Source organism: Lytechinus variegatus, chromosome 16, assembly GCF_018143015.1.
Source record: "Lytechinus variegatus isolate NC3 chromosome 16, Lvar_3.0, whole genome shotgun sequence".
NCBI classification, from domain to species: domain Eukaryota; kingdom Metazoa; phylum Echinodermata; class Echinoidea; order Temnopleuroida; family Toxopneustidae; genus Lytechinus; species Lytechinus variegatus.
Genome location: NC_054755.1, coordinates 16,311,823 through 16,334,608, shown reverse-complemented (window position 1 = coordinate 16,334,608; position 22,786 = coordinate 16,311,823). Strand labels below are relative to the sequence as shown.

General features: G+C 35.5%; 1 protein-coding gene across 1 annotated transcript; it reads left to right on the top strand.

The window, feature by feature from the left end:
* The first annotated feature begins 404 nt into the window (after positions 1 to 404).
* LOC121429614 (integral membrane protein GPR180-like) lies at positions 405 to 21,979 on the top strand. The gene is made up of 10 exons (XM_041626734.1): positions 405 to 558; positions 6,278 to 6,577; positions 7,654 to 7,791; positions 9,227 to 9,427; positions 9,859 to 9,965; positions 14,772 to 14,895; positions 15,669 to 15,820; positions 16,185 to 16,376; positions 17,302 to 17,379; positions 18,394 to 21,979. The coding sequence occupies exons 2-10, from the start codon at positions 6,430 to 6,432 to the stop codon at positions 18,556 to 18,558; spliced, it is 1,305 nt and encodes a 434-aa protein (XP_041482668.1). The 5' UTR covers positions 405 to 558; positions 6,278 to 6,429; the 3' UTR covers positions 18,559 to 21,979.
* Positions 21,980 to 22,786: the final 807 nt, after the last annotated feature.

Here is a 22,786-nt window from a genome sequence, read left to right as displayed (position 1 = left end):
GCGCCTCCCCCCCTTTGGAAAATCCTGGATCCGCCACTGATTCTGGGGACAATCTGGTGGAGCCGTCTGTTTCGAGGAGCTTTTAACCATTTTTTTTTTTTTTCTCAGTGGATCAAAACCTAACATTAGACCGAAGCTTTTGGTCTAACGTTTGGGCGTGGCCCCGGGAGACATCCTTTTCACCCGCATTTTAACATGTGTTTTTTTTGGTCGCGCAAGGTATATCCACTTGTCAATATAAGTGCCCCCACCCCCCTTGGATCGGATTATTGGAAACTAACTTTTTTGACACAAGTAGATCAGAGGGCCGCTTTCACGAGACCATCGCAAGTTTGAAGTTCAGCGATGTCGGGATATCTATGGTCACGTGCAAAATATGATATTTCTCACTGACACTGGAGTCGCAGACCACTGCATGTGCGGAACTTTAACGATCTCGAGAAACCGTCCCCTCATTTAAGGTTTGCACACGTCGGCGAATTTCAGTGCATGACGTCTGCTGTTCAAGACTGGCTTGTTATTCTCCTTTTGGAAGGGATGAATTCATGCATTGTCGTGGTAACTTGCTCATCATTGACTTTCACAATTAATTGTTCATGCTAAACTGTGAAATCTTTAATAAGATATGCTTGTTTTGAACATTGTTTTTTGCTGTTAATGTTGACTTCAGTCCCATGTGTTCATAATGACGTAGGCCTAATTGGTTTGACACTTGGACGTTTGATCTCAAACTGTGATTTCATTTGCCATATCTTTTGGTCATGAATGATTAATAATCATGTTCGTTTTATTGTAGGGGGAAAGTTGATGCCTTTATTGCATTCTAGAAAAATCTAATAGCACGAGCCACATGGAGATGGCACCAGTTCAGTCTTGTATTATTGTACTTTGTAGGCTATGACTGTTAATCATGCATGGTTATTGTGTCTTTGTGACTTGATCTTGATCAACTTGACATTTATTTGAAGTTAAACTTTGAAGTTCTGTGGAATATTGAGTCAAGAATCATGAGAATGGAAGAGGTTAGCTACTTAGCTTTGACTTCAGAAGTTCAGCTCAAAGTCAACAAAGATTGCATTGAAATGTGATTTTTTTTCACAGACATATCAAAAGTCTTGTTCCTGTTTCAGATAAGGTAAACAACAATGCATGCAACAATGACCAAACAACAATCCTAGGGCCTTGCTTTTCCCTTCTGCAAGAAAAAATTGAAGAAAAGTAATGGGGTTAGCTTAGACCTCGTTTTACTTGAATAGATCTACTTGTTTTAGAAGAGCAATTTAGGCAAGTTTTTGTCCAAACTTTGCCATTCATCCAATTTGTTCACTCTTCAATTGCCTAGTATCTAACCCAGACTGGAACCTCAAAAAACAAAAAGTTCTCTCCTTCTACCCCCGTCTCGATCGGCCATTTTTGTTATGAATTGTTACAAAATGGCCGATCGAAACGGGGGTAGAAGGAGAGAACTTTTCGTTTTTTGAGGTTCCAGTCTGTGCCCACTCCTAGTACCAATGAGGTCCAAACATTACATGTATGGACCTCATAGGCGACATCAGTGGAATTGCGGGGTTAGAAATCTTTGAGTACAGGATATTTCGATATTATTTCACAAGTACGCTCTCTATTTCTTTTTTTGGCCAATATTATAATTAAGGATCGTAAATTCATTGTAAGCAACAAAAATAAAATGAAAGATATTAAGGGAAACTTACATTTTGACGACTTTTTCCTGATTTTCTTGGCAGTTGCTCTTCACTTCTGACTCGCGATCGAAGCTGTTATGCAGATCACGTGATACGCTTTCTCGTCAGGTGATCGGTTGGTTATTCTTTTCGCCAGACGTTGATAATGATATATTTCATAACGCTAGCATTCATCGCAAATTCAGGTGAAAGCGATTGGAGTTAACAGCGCAAGCTTTAAATTTTTCAAAAAATAAAGTTTAATTTATTGCATAAGTTTCGCGCCGGACATGAAGGATCATTTGGTCCCATATTGGCGTAATGCATAACAACGGGGGGGGGGGGGGGGGTGTCCCTACCACTTCAACGACTATAGCCAGAAATTATGATTTTTTTTTCTCTCCTAGCTTTTTTAACCAAAATACCCCCCCCCCCAAAAAAAAGGGAACTAGTGTTAAAGAGAAAGAGAATTATGATAGAGGAACACAAAATACTTAATTTTTCAGCTTTTATTTATTCGACTTATAATCCCATAATCAAATATTAAATGGGGCTTCCACAGTTTTTTAAGCCCGGGGGCCACTTACATGAGTGGATACCATATGCGCGACCAAAAAAAAAATCTTTTTCACTATAGGGCACGTTACGTACGTAACGTGATAAGGGTGTCAAAAACACAAAAATAATGAAAAAGGGGTATATCTATTTCGCTAGGAAAATTACGTGTTTAGGGTCGAATTTGAGGGGATGATAAAACAAGATTAAAATGTTTTATAAAGGATGTCCTTGTTTTCCCCAACACCTCGTGTTTAGAGTCCAATTTGCGCAAGGTGTAGAAGCTAGGTGGGGTCGTACTAAGCCAATTAAAGGTAAAAAAGCCGAAGACCGAAGGACCCGTAACAATAAACATTCCTGTACTTGTGCATTTCAGGGAATATTTAAAGAGTATCGTTTTGTTTCCAATTCTTGTCAAGGGTACGGTACACGTCAATACTTGTTAAGGGGTGCATTTTCAAAATCAGGAAATTACGTGTTTAGGGTGCTTTTTGAGACCCCATGATCGCGCATGGTATCCACTCGTGAATGGAAGTGGCCCCCGGCTTTTAAAGTCAATTCATAAAAATATTCCTCCTCGGGATTTGAGCTTTCTTTCATGAAATATCAATCTTTTTCGTGATTACCAAAAATACTTAAAATGTCATTTTTTAAAATCTTTGTATAAAGCTTTAGCTCATGCGTTGCGCCTGCAATATTTTAATGTTGAGATACAACTTTATGCTTTTAATGAATTCCTAAAAACACTAAATTCTCAGATCATTTGTCGCAATCGAATGATTGGAAATGAATGATTAATAAGTTTCATGAATAATGTTTAAAATGCGTCTCTCTATAAGTTTTGAATATTTAAAAAAAATGTCAGCTCGTGCTTTTTGCTCGCAATATTTTGATTAGTAAGAAGTTCTTGTATATGCGAGTTTGATAGATAAATAAATAGAGAGAGAGGGGGAGGGTCCCTCAGCTACTTGTCCTCGCTTATTCCAGTTTTTTTTATTATGCTCGTACGTGTTGTGAGGTTTTCAAAGTCTTCTTTTTCTCACCCTTTTTATTGTCTCGGAGCTTCCCTCTATTTCTTTGCTACGATGTATAGCCCTTCTTACTTGTTTCAATTCTTTTATGTTCTCATTTCACTGAAAACATAATTATTAAACTGACGTAGAAGACTTTACAACAAAATTTTGATATTGTTTTTTCTTGTTTGTTTGGCTTTCTTTTTTCTTCTCATTTCTTGTTTTTTTTTCTTCTTAGTTTCCTTTTCCTTATTTTCTCTTATTTCATTTCATGAGGCATCCGCCAACTTATATACAACAACAAACATATTTAGAGGCCGATATCCAGTGAGGGGGCGTGGTGGTATGCCCCTCTAAAAAAGGAGGAAAATAGGAAGGAAAAAAAGAAGGGAAGGGGAAAAAATAAGAAAAAAAGAAAGACGATGATGGCAATGATGATGATGATGAAAATTATCTTGGTGAAGATGATAGTGGTGGTGATGGTGGCGGTGATGATGATGATAATGATAATGATGGTGGTAGTGGTGATGAAGATGAGAATGAAGTTGGTGACGATGCTATGATGATGATGACGAGATGTAATTTTGTTAAGTTGTCTTAAAAAAAATAATAGTGCACAGGCGAAATCATTTAAAGTTTATTATGAAAATAGCAGAAAAAAATAATTTGAAAAATTGTACCGTTGCGTATCCAGTGGAAAATCCATCCCCCACCAAAAAAGAAAAAAAGTGAGATTTTGTTTTGTTATTTGTGACGGCGTAGGTCTATGCGAGCAGCTATGGGATGGGAAAAAAAGTAAATGAAATGTCAAGAAATACATGATAATGACTTTTATTGTACATTCAGTATATCAGTAGATAACTTCATACTCTTTCCAAAAAAGAAAAAAGTCGGTATATTATGGACCATTAAACATGGGCAGTTGCTCTGTATATATTATGCAACTGCTCGTGTGTAGCGGTAAGTTATTCACTGATCTACATAATTCATGCGGCGCACGGCGCGTGCGCAATGTTTAATAATTATTGCTGTGAACACAATGAATGTCATCAAAAACATAATCTCACAGATCAAATAATGCCAGCTCGACGCGCAAAATCAGAAAAAATATATATTTTCTGCCCTGATAATTTGGTAACCTTATAACCTAACCCAATTTCTAAGTATTTTAAACATAAACAGGATAACTACAGACAATGATTTAAATTAACTTTATATTCTTTTGCGAAAATGAATATGAAGGACAGCTTTTTGATAAAGAACACAGTTTTAGAGTGTTAGAGCGCGATTTATACCTACAACCGCTAAATCCTGTCACTGTCGGTATGAAGCAGTGATTCCATCAGCTTACGGTAATAATTTTTGCAACACGGGTGCCAGTCCGAGAAACAGACAGGCATTTGCCCAAACGGACAACATCTCAACCTCTGCTCATTTCTTTTTGCACGGGCACATAAATCTCGACGTAACTCATCACATTTCTCCCTATTTTCTCCTCCCTTTTATTTTCCATTAATTTTTCTTTCGTTCACTTTTTTCTGTCTTCTTTCCCCAATTTTTTTTACCCATCACATTTCTCCCTATTTTCTCTTCCCTTTTATTTTCCATTAATTTTGCTTTCTTTCACTTTTTTCTGTCCTCTTTTCCGCTTCTATTTTTGTTCTCGTCTCACCGCTTTTCCTCATCCCCCAGCCTCCGACGCCCGTGCAGATTCGCAAACAATATCAAGAGTATGTCTACTTGCAAGGGCAGAAATCTCTCCCCAAAGGTAGGGGGACCAGGGGCTGGAAAATTTGACAAACAAACAAACAAACAAAAAAAAGAAGGTTTATCACCCCCTAAAGAAGGTCATCTTAACCAAAAGAAATTTGACAAGCAAACAAGCAAAAAAAGGGGGGCATCCCAAAAGTAAGATCGTCTCTTCCAAATGTTTTATTTCGATTTTGAATGAAATGACCAAAAATAGTAGGGGGATATTTCATAATGTGCCCCCTACTATTTTGGGTGAGGGGTACATGTCCCCCGGCCCTGGGATTTGCGCGCCCATGTGGGTGGGGGTGTTGCGCCTCCCTATCGGGATCATATCACAGCGAGTATACACTCTTCCATATGGAAGAGTGTTTACTCTCTGTGATTTCGATCTCACACATATGAAAAAAAATAGAACAGCTAAGCCTTGATCACAGGCCAAAATGCCTAACGATTTCTCCGCGGCATTAACAACTCTCGTAAGGGGCGCTCCATTTATAAATAGAGTTGCATGAACAGCTGTCTATGGCGACAGAATCGTAGGCAGAATTGTTGCCAGAAGCGTGGGAATTTGGCAGAAAATTCAAGTAAAGAACCGGTGAGTACCGATTTAAGAGTAATTATATATTCATTAACGTTTATTGAATCATAAGAATAAAGATTTTTTACGGAAAGAAAGCTTAGTTCTAAGCTAGGGCTGCCCAAATGCGCGTGAGTGGAGTCCCAGTTTCTTAACACGGGTAAGTATTGCGGTGTCGCCTAGAGTGTCTGTGCCCAGATGTCAGAAAAACTGCCACTCGTTAGACCATCATCCATATAATCGTGGTAAGTGCTTGATTTCTGTTTTAACTATTCATTCAGAGAATTATTTTGACCATACTTCACGCTTGTCAGGTGAGTATGCCAAATTGCACGTAAGATCCTGGGCTCCCGCCCGCATAGCGGCCGGGAGTTCCCTGGGTTACCTAGTATGATGACTCATCTACAGTGACTCTGGTACAGACTCTGTGGATGGTCACTGCAGTGGTTTGACTTTGGGTACAACAATCAGCGAAATTGAGTCGCACAAACATCTGCTATATAGATTGTAGGCTTCAGCCAACCTCACATGATGAGTGTGAGTGGGCTTTAGCCTTTAAATTTAGCTTCTTAAATTTGCTAAGGTAAGAGTGAGACTGATGTTTGCCAAAGTCCTAAGAAAAGAAGTTGTATAAATAATGATGTGCCAGCTTGTTCAGAGTGTTATTTCTTATTATTGATTTCTGTTTTTTTTTTCAGATAAATGAGAAGTATGGTAGGCTAGCTAATGCTCTAATCCTCAAAGTATGGAGTGACCAATATGAAAAATAAAGAGAGAGAATCTGTACAACTTGTTCTGATTTTCATGTGAATGACCCTGAGCCGAAACGTTCTAAGTAACCTTGGACATTATGAGGTCTACAGGCAACCATGTTGCTGTCGGGATTTTTCTGTTTGTCATTACACAAAGAGTATATTGCAAGTCAACCCTGGGTGTTCTGAATTCTCTTCAAGCTGCAAAAAGCAAAGGACTCTTCATCACTGAATTCTGCTTCACTGGTTAGTTGATTATTCAAGGTCAAATTCAAAATAAAATTTCCTCTTTTTTTTTTAGTAATTACAGTGGCACTGAAAACTAAGTGAACCCACCAAAAAATGAATATATTTAAAATATTCAAGATCTTTTTTTAGATATTCAGTTGTGAAATCTGGCCCCGTCTTACGATTGAGTTACGATTGCTGTAAACAATCTCAACTGTATGGAAATCCATCCATACTATAATTTTTTTCTACAGGAAATTTGCACAATCTCCTTTATAGTAAACAAAGAGAATCACACTGAATCTTCAAGAGAACGATGATGGAATGAATGTATGTCCATAGTTGTGGTTGATCGGATCAATCGCAACTCTTTGTAAGACAGGGCCCAGGTCTACTTTCAACACTCGGCATAAACAAATGTATATACTTGCATATTCATTTATATCTTTGTAATGATTTCTTTTGCTGTTAAAAGTGATTTGAGTTGAAATGAAATAAACCAAACTGAACTGAACTGAACAAATGCATTTTGTGAAGGGGTTCACAACTTTTGAGCACAACTGTAGGAGGGTTAGTTACCTACACTACGAACTATCGATTGTGTTTTTCAAGATATCTTTTAACAGGAAAATGGTGATGGAAAACAAGGAAGAAAAAAGGGGAGGAATATCAGGGGACAGGAGTAGAGGAAGAAAGAAAGAGGAGAAAAGAAAGTTGAATGAAAAGGAGGAGGGGAGGATGTAAAAAAATAGTAGGAAGAGGAGATGAGAAAGAAGTAGAAGGGAGAAGAAGTTCTTGAGGAGCAGCAGCAAGAGGAGAAGGGGAAAATTGAGAGAGACAGATAGAACTAGTAGTAACATTTCAAAGTGTCTCTTCTGAAGAAAATGAATTATTAAAATGTGTGGTTTATGGTGTAATTTAGACACTGCACTACATAAAGTAGCTATTGAAAATATTGTTGCAATTAAGAATATTTATCAATTCAAGTTTAAAACTGGAAATTTGTTTCAAATTCTCCATTGCATATGTGATTGCCTATTGCATTATAAGTGACTCACACTGTTGTAACAAAAATCTTATTGTCTACAATTCAGATACTACTGGGGGACTGAATTACACCTTGAATGCCACGACACCTGGAGGAAAGCTTTATTTCTACTCCAAACAGAGCTGGGCTGATGCAGAAATCAGCACTGATTGTACACACAAGTTCATGAAGGCTGAATATAGTAGTAAGTCTTAGGGAAAGAGGTGGGTGTTTCATAAAGCTGTTCATACCTAATATTAAAGCCTGTCTCACACAATGCGATCCGGTGTGACAAGATTTTTCAAGAAATCACATTTTTCATTAAATATGAAAGTTCGAAGAAGGAAAATTATTTCTTTTAAAGTTTGGCTTATTGTTAGGAGAACTAAAATCATATTTTTACTTTGCAGCAAGCCCTATGATCGGAGTAAAATCGGCTTCAAGTCACAGCCGATGATGACGTCATTATTTGGAATTAAATTTGATCTTATTCATTCAGGGACGCTCTAACTAGACTGAATTTCGATTTCAGTATTCCTACCACTATTCTGAACTCTGATCCGTAATATTTTATCAGTTGGAATATCCATATCAAATTTTATCAAAATTAATTTGAAATTTGAATCGCATAGTGTGAGACGGGCTGAATAAGCAACATTACAAATGACTGGTGACCCTATCAATGAAACAAATCACCAATGAAAATCTGGTATGTATCATCTTAATCAAGAAAGGATCACCAGTCGTTCATAACCTTGCTCATATACTTTGGAACAGCTTTATGGAACACCCAACTGATTGTTTTAGCTTAAAGGACAAGTCCACCCCAACAAAAAGTTGATTTGAAAAAAAGGAGAAAAATCCAACAAGCAAAGCACTGAAAATTTCATCAAAATCGGATGTAAAATAAGATAGTTATGACATTTTAAAGTTTCGCTTAATTTCACAAAGCACATCCTGGTCGGTATGCAAATTGGCAGACTGATGACATCACTCGCTCACTATTTTTTTGTATTTTATTATATGAAATATTCTAATTTTCTCCTCCTTGTCAAGTGAAACAAAGTTTTATTTCTCCCTGAACATGTGGAATTACCATTATTGTAACAGTTTAAGGTTAAGTTAAGTTGGTCCTTACCGTCAAATTTGTAAAACTTGAAATATTGTCTTATTCAAACAATAACAAACAAAAGAAATAGTGAGTGATGGACATCATCAACTCTCTCATTTGCATATCGCCGAATTGTGCATATCACGGTTTTGTGAAAAAAAAATGCACGCTTTTGTCACAGTGCGCCAAATTGACGCTTGTTGCCATGGTTATCTACGCTATTTTATTCATGAGTCCACTGTTTTTATTTATGAGTCCACTCTTCAAACAGTGGACTCATGAATAAAATAGCATATCTAACCATGGTAACAGGCGTCAATTTGGCGCACTGTGATGAAAGCGCGCATCAGCATTGGAATTTTTCATACATTCGCCTGATATAAATTAAGCGTAATTTATACAGGAAATCTGCATAAACCATGGATTCAACCGTGGGTTTTTAAAACCACCTTTATAAATTCGGGCCTAAGTATTTCTTAAATCTTAAATTCAAGGTGATTCATTTCCCCTCCTTTTTGCTTTCATTCAGTAAATCTGGTTCAGAAAGGGGGAAACCACACCACACTGCTGCTGAAACACACAGGTCCTTGGCGAGTGATATATGGAGACTCCTTTACATGCAGCCCTGTCCTACCACAAGAGAATCCAGTCTATATCAGCTTTCATATTCGTCTCTATAACTTGGACTCATTCGGCAAGCCATTCAGCCATTTTGAATGCCAGGATAAAGGTGAGATTTCATTGGGGAAGGGGGGGGGGGGTTGGGTTGCACTGAACTGATCAAAATTTGCAAATGATAAGATCAATTTTAGCTGTATAAATCAGTGTATACTCTCTATGGCTATAAACAGACCATTTAATTGCAAAATTTGCTTGCAGTGCCGATTAAAATTGCCTTTAATAACAATATTTTTGTTGTAAAATATGTGACTATTTTGGACAAAAGTCTTTGAAACATATCTTCACATATACATTTTCTCCCCATTAGCTCAATCCTAGGTCTATCAGAAGAGCTGTTTGCATTTGCTCTCGGCCCATGAGATGCTAGGATTTCTGTAGCTTACAAACATTGTTGAAAATGATCCATATTGATTCATAAAATGTTCACCCAGTATCCATGGTTTAAGAGTGAATTGTTATGTTATTCCTTTTATTTCACAGGTCTTCTGACATACTATGAGCTGTTAACATTTGTTTATTTTGTCCTTGGTTGTATCTGTGCTCCTAAAGTTTACGAAACGCTCAAGAAAGGAGGACCTATGCATGAGGTAAATCACAGTATGTTTACAATTTATTCCTGAGTCACAGGCCTGTGTCCTGAACTCAGTTGGGTTTAACCCTATCTAGGCCGGGGTATTTTGGGAGTTCATATGGCGGGGGGGGGGGGCCTGGGAGGCCCCCCTTGGGATCTCAGCCTTCAACTGCGTGATCGCGTCAAAAATTGGCATGCATGTTCTCTTGGATTATAATATACAAAATTGTTTAGTAATTTTTTTCATGCCAATTTTTATTACCTAATTATGCTAATTTATGCGTAATTAGTATGCGAAATCATACTTTTTCCTCTAACTCCATAAATAATGCTCAAAATGTTCTAATTTTTGGCATAGAAACTCTTTGTGATGTTCTTAGCAAGTGTACATGAAAAATTGTGATATGAGATCAATCTCTTATGTATTTTATTGTTTTTTGCAATTTCTTATGTATTTCTTTGTGTTTTGGACCTTTTGTTTTTCATTGTTTTTACATTGAAATTCGTTGGGGACTCTTCTAAGATCATAAACAGCATAAAGTACATAAATTTAGGCCAGCAAAACTAAAAATAATCCTACATTTATGATTTTTGGTTGAAAACACTATTTACATTGACTTTGTACACGAAATCACGTTTTTGAGCAATTTTGGGTCTGACATGCACTTACATAACGATTCGTAACTTCGGAACCACGGAACCCGGAACCACCCCCCCCCCCCCCCCCCCCCCGGTTTGGATCTGAATCTGGGGCCTATGACAAAAATCTTTATAGCAATCAGCTTTGAACATTGTTCTAACAATTTATTGTATTGACTACAATGTACAATTATTGTTGCCCATTCACCTCACCTGGGTTGAGTGCAGCACAATGTGGGTAAATTTCTTTGCCGAAGGAAAACACATCATGGCTGGGAATCGAACCCACGTCCCTCAGATTGAAAGATGAGAGTTTTAACCACTATTCCACAAACGCCCAATACAAGGCTGATGTGTGTTGCAAAGCTTGACTTTATCTGAGTTTGCCACTGAAGGTATCTTTTCATCAAGTACATAATTTCTTCTTGCTGCCTTCTGTCCTGTCCTGTATAATATGGGCCATATCTTATGCTGCCACTTTGTAACATTTTAAGAACCCACCCTATATTAGATGTATACAAGGATGTAGGTTGTAAGCATGATTTCATCTGAGTTTACCACTGAAAGGATTTGTGGTTACTCTAATAGGAACTTGGCAGGACAGCTTTTTTGCTGGTATAATGTCAAACTGGTATATGTCTAAGTTAATCAGGCATAGTGACTGACATTATAGATTACAGAAATTACTCTTAGGTTTTTGTCTCGCCTGCGTAGTGGAGCGAGACATAGGTATCACTATTTCCGGCGTCGGCGTCGTCAACAATTGTGTTGTACACCCAATAACTTTCTACAGCTTCGAGGTGAGATCACCAAATTCATACCAGAGGTACTTCTCGTGAAAGCACAGGTCAAGTTCGAATATGAGTTGAATTTGAATAAGGTCAAAGGTCAATGAACTTTCCATGACTGGCACTGTGCTATGTTGTACACCCAATAACTTTCTACAGCTTCGAGGTGGGATCACCAAATTCATACCAGAGGTCCATCTCCTGAAGGCACAGGTCAAGTTCGAATATGAGTTGAATTTGAATAAGGTCAAAGGTCAATGAACTTTCCATGACTGGCACTGTGCTGTGTTGTACACCCAATAACTTTCTACAGCTTCGAGGTAGGATTGCCAAATTCATACAAGAGGTCCATCTTTTGAAGGTGCAGGTCAAGTTCGAATGTGAGTTGAATTTGATTAAGGTCAAAGGTCAATGAACATTTTACTTCAGAACTCAGTACTCTCTGTACTTGAACCAGATTTTGTATTTTACTTGTTTATTCTTTAAAAGCTGTTGTTATTTATTTAATGAGCTATAGTTCTTGGCACCATTTATAATATTCACACAAATTTGCCAAAGGTACAATAGAAAAGCTGTCAAAGTTTTCACTCATATTATTATGCATTACATTCTTTTTCACTAACATTCATTTCCTTACTTCCATGGAAATCATTATAGCTTCATAATATTGTAGAGCTGTTGTGTGAACAGGGTTTTAAGTTGGAATAGTTATGTTACTTTAATAGATGTCTTCTGCATTATTCTTGATCATCCTCTCTTCTCTGTTAGTCATCAAAATTCCATCCTTTCTTCCATCACCTTCTTTACATGCCTTTCAACATACCAGATTCACTCTTCCATCCATTTCTTTTGTTCATGCTCATGTTCACTCATACTTCACTCTTGCTATTAGTTCTTATTCTCTGATTGGTTCTCTCCCTCTGACTTAAGTTCATTAATATTCATTAGCAGCTATTCATCTGCCATGTATATTCATGTATTTCTTTTATTTGCAATCTTTGATATTTGAATATTCATTATTTTCCTTTGTTATATATATATCATGCATGTTAATATTTTATGCCTAATAAACCCCTGAGGTTTAAAGTAACTCAGCCCAGGGCAGTTCATCACAGGCAATCACTGAGTGAGGTTGTCTCTGTAAGTTCTTAGAACCACGCCCTTTACCGCTCTGGCCACACTACAAATTGGTGGCAGCGCTGGGATTGACGCCATTTTACACATATTCCAATCTATTACAGGAATATACAATATTCTGATTTCACGTTATGATTATGCCAGAAGCAGTAGTATTTCCTTTAAATCGCTGTTTTGCTTGAACTTTTAAATTTTGATTGGCAGTTTTCTTCATAAAATTGAAAATTGTCAAATGTGTATTCAATTTTGCAAAAAAAAAAAGATTTGGAAATTGTGTAAATTTTGCAGAACGAAAATGAAAAGGTTCAGAATTTGTTCTTTTTATAAAGAAACAAGTATATTGATTTTTTTTTGCAAAGAAGCATTTTAAAAAAAGGACACATTTGTATTGTTTCAAGTCTTGCAACAGAAGTCCTTGAAAAAAAAAAAGGAAGGAAACAGTATTTTAGAAGATACAATATTTTTTTTTTGCACAATTTGAAAAAAAAAGTTTACTTAGATAAAAAGTAACAAGAGAAAAAAAGTTATTTCTTTTGTATTTTAGAATATATATGAGCCAAATTTGAAATCATTTAATTCTTGGGTCATATGTGAAAGAAAATTATCCATATTTTTTTTTATGTATAAAAGAATTTGATGTTGGACAGTTTTGGTTCTAAACCTTGTAAAAAAAAAAAATAAGATTCAAAGAAGAGTTTAGAAAGTTTTGTTTACAAAAAAGGTTGCATTTTATTAGTAAAATGAAAAGTTTGCAGTATACATATTTTTCTCCAAAGGTAAACTTCGATACATTTTGAATGACGTAATAGATTTGTCAGTTGAATTGTGAAAAGTTCAATTTAGGTGATATTTAATTTCTTTTACAGAAAAAAAGTATTGAGATAAAAATGTCATTTTTAAGGAAATTTGAAGTTTGCTTTCCCTACAAAAAATACTTAGCTTGGATATTAATTTAATAATGTTAGATAATTATTGAATTATTGTATTAAGAAAAAAAATGTATATTTAAAAAAAAAAAAAAGTTTTCAAAGTTTTGGTCAAATTGATTATGACTTCGACAAATTGATGTAATTTGTTTTTCTCTGATCATAAAATTTGAAAGATACTCTTTTATGATGAAACAGTTATTTTAACATGTTAATTAATTGATCGTCACTTCTTTGATCAATGTAAAATTTTCATTGCAGAATTGATTTGCATATAAAAAAAATACATATATATATATTTTTTTAAAAACTTCAAACGTTATATTTCGAAGTCACCATGATTGATATGAAATATAAACTTGATATGTACTTTATTTAGATATCATGAATATCATAGTTGAAAACATGCATTTTTATGTTTTATATTTTTTTTTCCTCATACATGAAGATTAATTTTAAAATGAGGACATTTTATTTGTAAGAGGAGATATTGTTTGTAGAGCTGTTGTGTGAACAGGGTTTTAAGTTGGAATAGTTATGTTACTTTAATAGATGTCTTCTGCATTATTCTTGATCATCCTCTCTTCTCTGTTAGTCATCAAAATTCCATCCTTTCTTCCATCACCTTCTTTACATGCCTTTCAACATACCAGATTCACTCTTCCATCCATTTCTTTTGTTCATGCTCATGTTCACTCATACTTCACTCTTGCTATTAGTTCTTATTCTCTGATTGGTTCTCTCCCTCTGACTTAAGTTCATTAATATTCATTAGCAGCTATTCATCTGCCATGTATATTCATGTATTTCTTTTATTTGCAATCTTTGATATTTGAATATTCATTATTTTCCTTTGTTATATATATATCATGCATGTTAATATTTTATGCCTAATAAACCCCTGAGGTTTAAAGTAACTCAGCCCAGGGCAGTTCATCACAGGCAATCACTGAGTGAGGTTGTCTCTGTAAGTTCTTAGAACCACGCCCTTTACCGCTCTGGCCACACTACAATATTAACAGCATTCTTAGTGTTATCTCATTTCCTAGGGATAAAGTAGGCCTATAGCATTATTGCATATGTAAACTGTCAGAACCACAATTCACCCCCTAAACTGCTGACAGCCTCGGAAGTCATATAGCATAGTTTTGACATACATTCTCTTCATGACTGCAATATGCAGGCGAGACAACGCTTGGCGTTTGCCTTGTTAATCAAAGTGAAGACAATGGCAGAGATGCCAACTCACAACCTTGCTATCCAATGTTCTATAAACCACTGGACCACACAGCCCATTTATTCATCCAGTACATCATTTGTTTTATCTTGTAGGTGATGAGTATGCTGACATCTGTCCTGTGCTTCCAGGCTCTAGGAGCATTCTCCATGTTCCTACACCTGTACAGGTACTCACAGGATGGCCTAGGGTCTTCTCTCATGGAAAATCTTGCAGAACGTGAGTCAATATCTTTTTAGATCAGGGCTGTGTCCTATAAAGAGTTACTATTGATCCATCAATCTTAACTCTATTGAAATCCATCAGTGTCATATTTTTTCTACAGGAAATTTGCTAAATGTCCTTTGTATACAAAGGAGAACACACCAAATTGTCAAGAAGTCAATGAATTTATGGATATACATTCATATCTATAATTTTTATTGAACAAACATGCATTGTATATATTGACTTTGCTGGCTTTCCATAGTTAATTTCTTAAGAAATAATGTGTGTTTGGAATTTCACAAAACCATTGTTGTAGAGCATAGTTCACAGAAGATCTTTGCATGCTCAATTTTGTCTTGGTTTCTCAGAAAATTTATTGATGATACATTAGGAAATATTCATACTAGGAAGAATAATCATTGTACATTTATATTGCACAATTTTCAACTACCCATTATTGCCCCGGCTATAGCTGTGTCCCCTACAGGTGCTCTGGCATTTGAGAAATTTCTTCCTACCGGGTACCCATTAACCTCACCTTCCATGGCTGGAAATAAAACCCATGTCCCTCGGATTGAAAGACGAGAGTCATGACCACTAGACCATGACACCTATGGTAATGGTGATATCACTTTTGGTTTTCTTGATGTGACCATGCATAAGAAAACTAAGATTGAAACCCTCAAATCCTAATACTCTCTGTGTATCCTCTGAGTATTATGCAAATTGACCTTTATTTATTATTATTATTTACAACATTTTTCTAATTATTGAATGCTTTGTAGTGGTGGACATCGTAGCCCAGTTCATGATGTTGTATATGATGGTCAGTCTGTCCTTGGGCTGGACGTTGACTTCGACGAAGACACAGCTCAACGCTCACGTATGGAAGACATCTCCTTTGGCCAAAATAGCCGCTGTTATTACTGCTCTACAGGTATGTTCAGGAATAGTACTTGCATCACAGTGTAACTTGTGAATGAAAGGATGAGCATAAGCTGTTTGATTTGCTATCATTGCCTTGGGGCGTGACAGAGGAAGAACTCTCCCCACTCCCATCACTTAATCCACATCCACTCATAACACCGTCATAATTCCAGTCTTATCACTCCATATCATTCTTTATCCCATTACAGCGTTTCTCTGTCTTACTGGAGCAGTTGCTCTTCACGCAACACTCTGCCTCAGTCATCAGAGTTTCTTAGGCATGATGACAACTCCTTCCCCCTTAATCCATTCCCACTCATAACCCTTTCATAATCCAGTATTAACGCTCCATATCATTCTTCATCCTATTGCAGTGTTTTTCCGTCTTACTGGAGCAGTTGCTCTTCACGCAACACTCAGCCTACCACAGCCATCAGAGTTTCCTAGGCATGGTGACCATCATGGGAAGGGTCTCTCTGGCCATCATCTTTGCTCACAATCTTCATAAGGTAGTCTCAAAGGAAAAGAGCATAGTCAGGAGGGAATTCTACAGTAATTTTGCCAAGGTTTGTGTTCTTATTATTTTCAATACTGCTCTCTTTTGTCCAAAAGAAGCAAGTGACATTATCATTGTTTTCATCTCTTATGAGTTAGGCCTGATTATGACCGATATTGAACTTTTTAAGGACAAGTCAACCCCAACAATAAGTAAATTTGATTAGATACAGAGAAATTACTTGAGCTTTTTGCTGAGAAATATTTTCAAAATTGGATGTAGGATAAGAAAGTTATGACATTATAAAATTTTGCTTGTTTTCACTTGTTATGTACACAGTAAAGAATCCTATGATATCACAATCTCACTATTTCTTTTGTATTTTTTGTTACAAGTATATAAAATATAGAATATTTAAGTTTAGCATCTTCATTGAATCACAGTAGGCTGCAATCAGATGTGTTGATCCAGGGAGGGGGGAGAGGGGATTGCTGCCCCCAGTAATTTTGACAATACAAATAAATTTTTTCATGTATTAGACAGCACCATAAAACCATTAAATCTGTAATGAAAAAACTTTGAAACGTATTTTTTGGTGTGGTTTTCATGCAAACTTCTGTTTCATTATTGCCCCCCCTCCCAATCTATAATATGGATTGTTGCCCCTAGTAAAAGCAATACATGTAGGTGGGGGCGTACTGGTCTAGTTGTTACGACTCTCATCTTTCAATAAGAGGGACGTGGGTTCAAATCCCAGACATGGCATGTTTTCCTTCAGCAAGAAATTTACCAATATTGTGCTGCACTCAATCCAGGTGAGGTGAATGGGTACCCGGCAGGTTTAATTCCTCGAATGCACTGAGCGCTGGAAGGCACCTCGAGCTTAAACCAGAGTAAAAACAATGATAACAAATACATTATTCCTAGCTAGATACCACTATATAAATGCTTATTATCATTATTTAAAAAATGTATCTTTTCTACTTCCGTTTCAGATGTCTTTTATATGGTTCTTCGCATATCCAGTTTTAGTATTTGTTTCATTGCTCTTCTCTCATTACATCAGAAAAAGGGTAAGACACTATGATATCTTGTGTGTTTAAATGAATATACAAAAATACATGTAGAGAAATTAATCCTTATTACTTTGATGACATGAAGCCATGTTGAATTCATATTCTTTTCATCAAGTGTGCCCCCCCCCCCTTTCCTCAAAAAAGAAGAATATTTCTTTTTCTTGACAGTTTCTGCTTTGTCTGTCATATTCATAATTAGGTAGGGGGAAACTGTCTGTCTACTCAATAGACCAACTTATAAAGAAAATGTCAAACCCACGGGGAGGGGATTGAAACCACCACCTTGTGCTTATTGTGAAACCCTGGCCGGGCATTCATCGTCCAGCTCATTAGAGTGATTGGGGTCAAAGGCTGGTCTACCTGATTTGGGGCCCATTTCATAAAGGACTTGCGACTGTTGTAATTTAGCCATAATGGCAACTTCTATGGTAACAGGCTCAGCAGCCAATCAGAATCAAGGTTTCCATGGTAGCTGCCATAATGACAAAGTTAAAACAGTTGTAACTCTTTATGAAACAGGCCCCTGGGAAGTTTTTATAAGCCGTTCGTAAACTTACGCAAGACTGGAGCACGTTCTTAAAAGTAAGTTGCATAGGGATATATCATACAGCCCAAGTAAGGGTAACCATTCATGTGCAAATTTATTTGTAACTTTATACGTACAAGCTTTATGAAACACTCGCCAGGATGAATGTTTCAAAACCTTTTTGGATGGGTGTTGCATAAACAGAGCTGCCAAGAAGTACTGGTTTTCAGTGATTATTACAGAAAAATGAGAAAAAATACTTGTGGTTTCATGCAAATTACTAATTTCTAAAGTTTCAGTTTATGTCTGGTCCTATGGTATTTCTGTGAAAATACTTATTTTCTTTCCAAATGGATGGAAGGATGATTGAATGAATGAATAAATGGATGGATGAGTAAGCAAGTGAATGAATGAATGACCAAAGCATGATTTTAATTCTATTGAATACTCATTTCTCTTCCCTTTCTTTATATCCCATGTAATAGTTTTTAATAATGACAGTGACGTCTGTGCAAGCAACCATCGTAGTGCTCCTTTATCGTCTATTCCTCTCTCGAAGCCTCTACTGGGAAATCTCATCATTATCTTCATCTTCATCATTACCCCTAAGACTAGAAAAAACATTCAGTTTAAAGAATTACTCATCATGACATAAAAACAAAACTTCTAGTAGATTAGAATCTGATAGATAATAGGAAAATTCTCCATTAAACTTTATATATACTCTTGTCTTGTATGTCTTATTATACATGTATATCCATTTATTTTAATGTGCATATTTATTTTTGCATTCAAAAGTGGGATGGTTTAAGTGATTGCTTATATTCTATTTTACTTTCATTCCTGCATATCATTAAAAAAAATTTGTTAAATTATCAATTGTCTACCTTGAAAAAAAACGCACATTTCAGGATGTATGGTCTAAATTCTCCCTGTTTGGTTTATTCTTATATTAAGATGTACAGTGCGTCCCAAAAAGAAGAAAACCTGTTTTCAGAGATGAACTTAATTTCACAATTATAAAATGTTTTTACTATAAATATGATACTTATGGAAGAGTAGAATCTCGTCTTTAATTTGAAACCAAAAGCTTAACAAATTATTCATGCATGGCACATTACAAACAATAGATAATGAGGCATGTCATAAATGATTTGCACAGAAACTCACATATGAATCTGAATCCACTCTTATTTTAGGGATCAGTGAGAGAATCTTAACAAAGAACACAAAAGAAATGCTAATGAGTCAATCATCAAATGAGCATGGTCGTGGATTACAAACCAATCTTGTCCACTTTTTCTCTGCAACCTAATTTTGACATTAAAATTTCAAACTTGTCTGACTCATTAATGCTTGAAGTGTCCCTCTCATATTAGGTATCAAAATATAGAGGAATAATTGAATTCTATGATGATATAAATGAAATATCATACTTCATTAGCCTTTGAGGAAAATTGGCATGGAAATCCCAGTTTCCTTTTTTCTGGGATGCACTGTTTAATTCCTTTAATTTTGGTTCTTTTTCCTTGATTATGTACAGGTGTATGATTACTTTTATTTTGGGTTCTTTTTGTATTATTATCTGTAAATCTTAGTATTTATGTGATTTTACATTTTTATAGTTGAATGTGTGCTAGGTATTTATGTTTTGTGTAGTATATATTTTCTTTATTTCCTCATCAAGAATTGTGAGATGCAGAAGGCTTTTCGGACTAAGAAAAATTCAGATTGTGTCTTTTTTTCACATTGGGAATTGAGTTGAGGACTTTGGTTTGTAAATCAGTATTATGTGTAGTGTCTACATACATTTCATTAGTATTAGATTTCCGACATTGCTGTCTTGTATTTATTTCTTTTAATCTGTTTCTTTTACTTTGTCCTTACTTTGTCCTGATAATTCACATTGTGTAATTAATGATTGTATGTGGACTCTATGAGTTCATAAATATGATGCCATGATGTTATTCTTCAATAACTTGTTCAACAAATAATTGTTTCCTCTTTATCACTATTATGCAATAACAAGCCAATGATGCATATAAATAGCTCTGTTTCATAATGATTTACAATTGATTAGAATCAATCTCAAATTTGGAGTTGTAATATGACTCAAAACAAGATTTTAATCTTGAAGTATTTATGACAAGGCATCCCAATGTTAAAGAATGAATATTGTCAAAGTACTAATGTAAGTGCCGTATTTGCCATGTTTTGTCAGCACAACTCTTATAAATATTTTCTTATTGTTTATGATTATGTTCATGTTTTTATTCATCAAATGGCATGAGGCGTATTTCCAAGTTTTCTCTATCTCGTGATTGTGATTCTGCTTCACTATTTGCATCTGTGCCTATTTTTAAAAATGTATTGCCTCTGATTGAGGAATTCTATCTTGCTATGTGGACAAGAAAGAGAAAACTGTATTTTGAAACTGTGTTGACTGCTGATAATGTTGTGCTCAGGTTTTATGTTTGCTTAGAAATTACACGTATGTAAATTTGCCTTCATTAACTCTTTGCACGCTAAATTAATTTTAGGGGGACAATAATGACATGTTTATAGGTTATCTTTAATTCAAGATATCCATATTGCAACATTGATACTTATTATTATTATATAGATGTTATCCAAGAACTATTGCCTTTTATTAGCTTATCTAGTTTGAAGGTAGGAGAGAATACTAATTAAATTATAATTGAAGAGTTTAATTGTACGAATGCAAAATTGCGACGTCAGCATGCAAAAGGTTAATTGGTAAATATTGGGTATTAAATTAATATCATTATGCCCTAGGCACAACTGTGACTTAGGCCTGAATTTTAAAAATGGGTTTAAAATTGGAGGAAGCTATGTAAATCATGGGCTATGCATATTTTGTGCATAAATGCCTTTTATTTAACGCATACAACTAATAAAGGTTCAATAATAAATATACTCTTGGCAAAGGGCGCCAAATTCATTGTTGCTATGATTTATACCATGGTATATGTGAATTGATTTTGAATACACTGAGATTGATTTCATTACAGATGATACAAGTTACAAGTGTGAAAAAAGGACCATTTGCTAAGAATGCCAGTTATGTATAAAGTTATGGGGAACTTTCCGAATCAGGGCAAAATGCAGTACTTAGAAACATTTATATCAAGCACTGTATAAATGTTGCATATTATTAATATTATTATTGATTTATTGTTATTCTGTTTCACTTATAATGTACACATCACCTTCGATTAATCTCAGATAGAAATGAACTTAATTTATACCTACTAATTCTAAATTACTTGAATAACATGTGCATGTATCTCCGACAGCACATGAATACTTATTACTTACATGGGAAAGAACTCGTGTGAGGTTTTTTTATGCTCTTTAAAATACAAGCCCTTTATTGGGTCAAGTCCACCCCAAAATAAAGTTGATTTTAATAAAGAATCAAACAAGCATTCTGCCCAAAAAATTCATCAAAAACAGATGGGAAATACGAAAAAATAAAATTTATGTCACTTAGTTTTGATTAGTTGATTTAGTTTTGATTTCACAAAACCGGTATGCAAAACATAGTAATATGCAAATAAGGGAACTATTGAAGTCATCCTCTCATAATATTTTTGTATTGTGTATTTTATTATAATTTGAAATAATTCAGTTTTCTCATTCTTAATATGAAACGGAGCTTGTTTGCTCCTTGAATAGGTGGAATTGCCATTGGGTAGCTTTCCACATCTGCAAATATTGAAATGTTGTATTAATTGAATAATGAAATATGAGGGAAATAGTGTCTGACATCCACTGCTGTCTCATTTGCATATCATCCTTGTCTTGCATTAACTTTTTTCATGAAAAGTATGCAAAGTCAAATCTGTCTTATTTTACATCCAATTTTGATGACATTTTTCAGCATTATGATTGCTTGAATCCACTAGATTTATCCAAATCAACTTTCTGTTGGGATGGACCTGGCCTTTTATGAAATAATTTTTAGAACATGTACATGTTTACATTTAGATTTATAAATACTTTCATTTAACTATGGAATTGTAAGTAAAGCAACTATTTGTATACAAATTCAAGTATTTTGTGTCGATCATTTCCTGGATTTTAGCTTTTTTTGTCGCTTCTGTTTTCAGAATTATATTTCAAATTGAATACTGATAGTTGGTAGGAGCTATCATGGATATTACCATTTCACCTAGATTAAACCTAAGACTTACACAGTAGTTAGAACCAGGGGTGACAGAACTGGGGGGGGGGGCGGGGGGAACTTACTCCCCCAAAAAAATCCTGCAGGAAAAAAATTGTTCTTATATTTCAAGGTGTATGCTGATAGGTGGTAGCAACTATCATAGATATCAGTTTACCTAGGTTAAAGTTAAGACTACACAGTAATCAGAACCAGGGGTGAGGGAACTGGGGGCAGGGGGCACTTCAGGGTGACCAGACGTCCCGTATTTCCCGGGATTGTCCCGTATTTTGCTTCTTTGTCCCGGCGTCCCGACAAACCCTCCCCGGGACGCCTAATTGTCCCGTATTTCAGAATATTCAACAAAATGTATTTGAGTGTAGGTCATATTTGCTTAGAATAACATTTCATTTGATTAGTGATTCATGCCAAAAAAAATATTTATCAAAATGCTATTTGTTGTGTAATGAAAAAACATATTATGCGAATGCTACACTGTTAGAAAAAATAGAAGAAGTTCCTGCAGCAGAGTCTCGAGAACACCTGTAATCTTACCGAATTGCGTAATCTTACAGGAAATTGGTATTTGATGTATGGAATCTTACAAATTTCCTTGAATAAAACACGCTTTTCCCCTTTTTTAAACAGACCTGTTCTGTTAAATTGCAGAAAAATTCTTGTTTTATGAATTT

Bases quoted from the DNA above. Each gene is read 5' to 3' on its own strand.
- LOC121429614 (XM_041626734.1), top strand. From the start codon at position 6,430: ATGAGGTCTACAGGCAACCATGTTGCTGTCGGGATTTTTCTGTTTGTC. The intron at 6,578-7,653 runs GTTAGTTGATTA...TCTACAATTCAG, and splicing joins CACTGAATTCTGCTTCACTG to ATACTACTGGGGGACTGAAT. The intron at 9,966-14,771 runs GTAAATCACAGT...TTTATCTTGTAG, and splicing joins AAGGAGGACCTATGCATGAG to GTGATGAGTATGCTGACATC.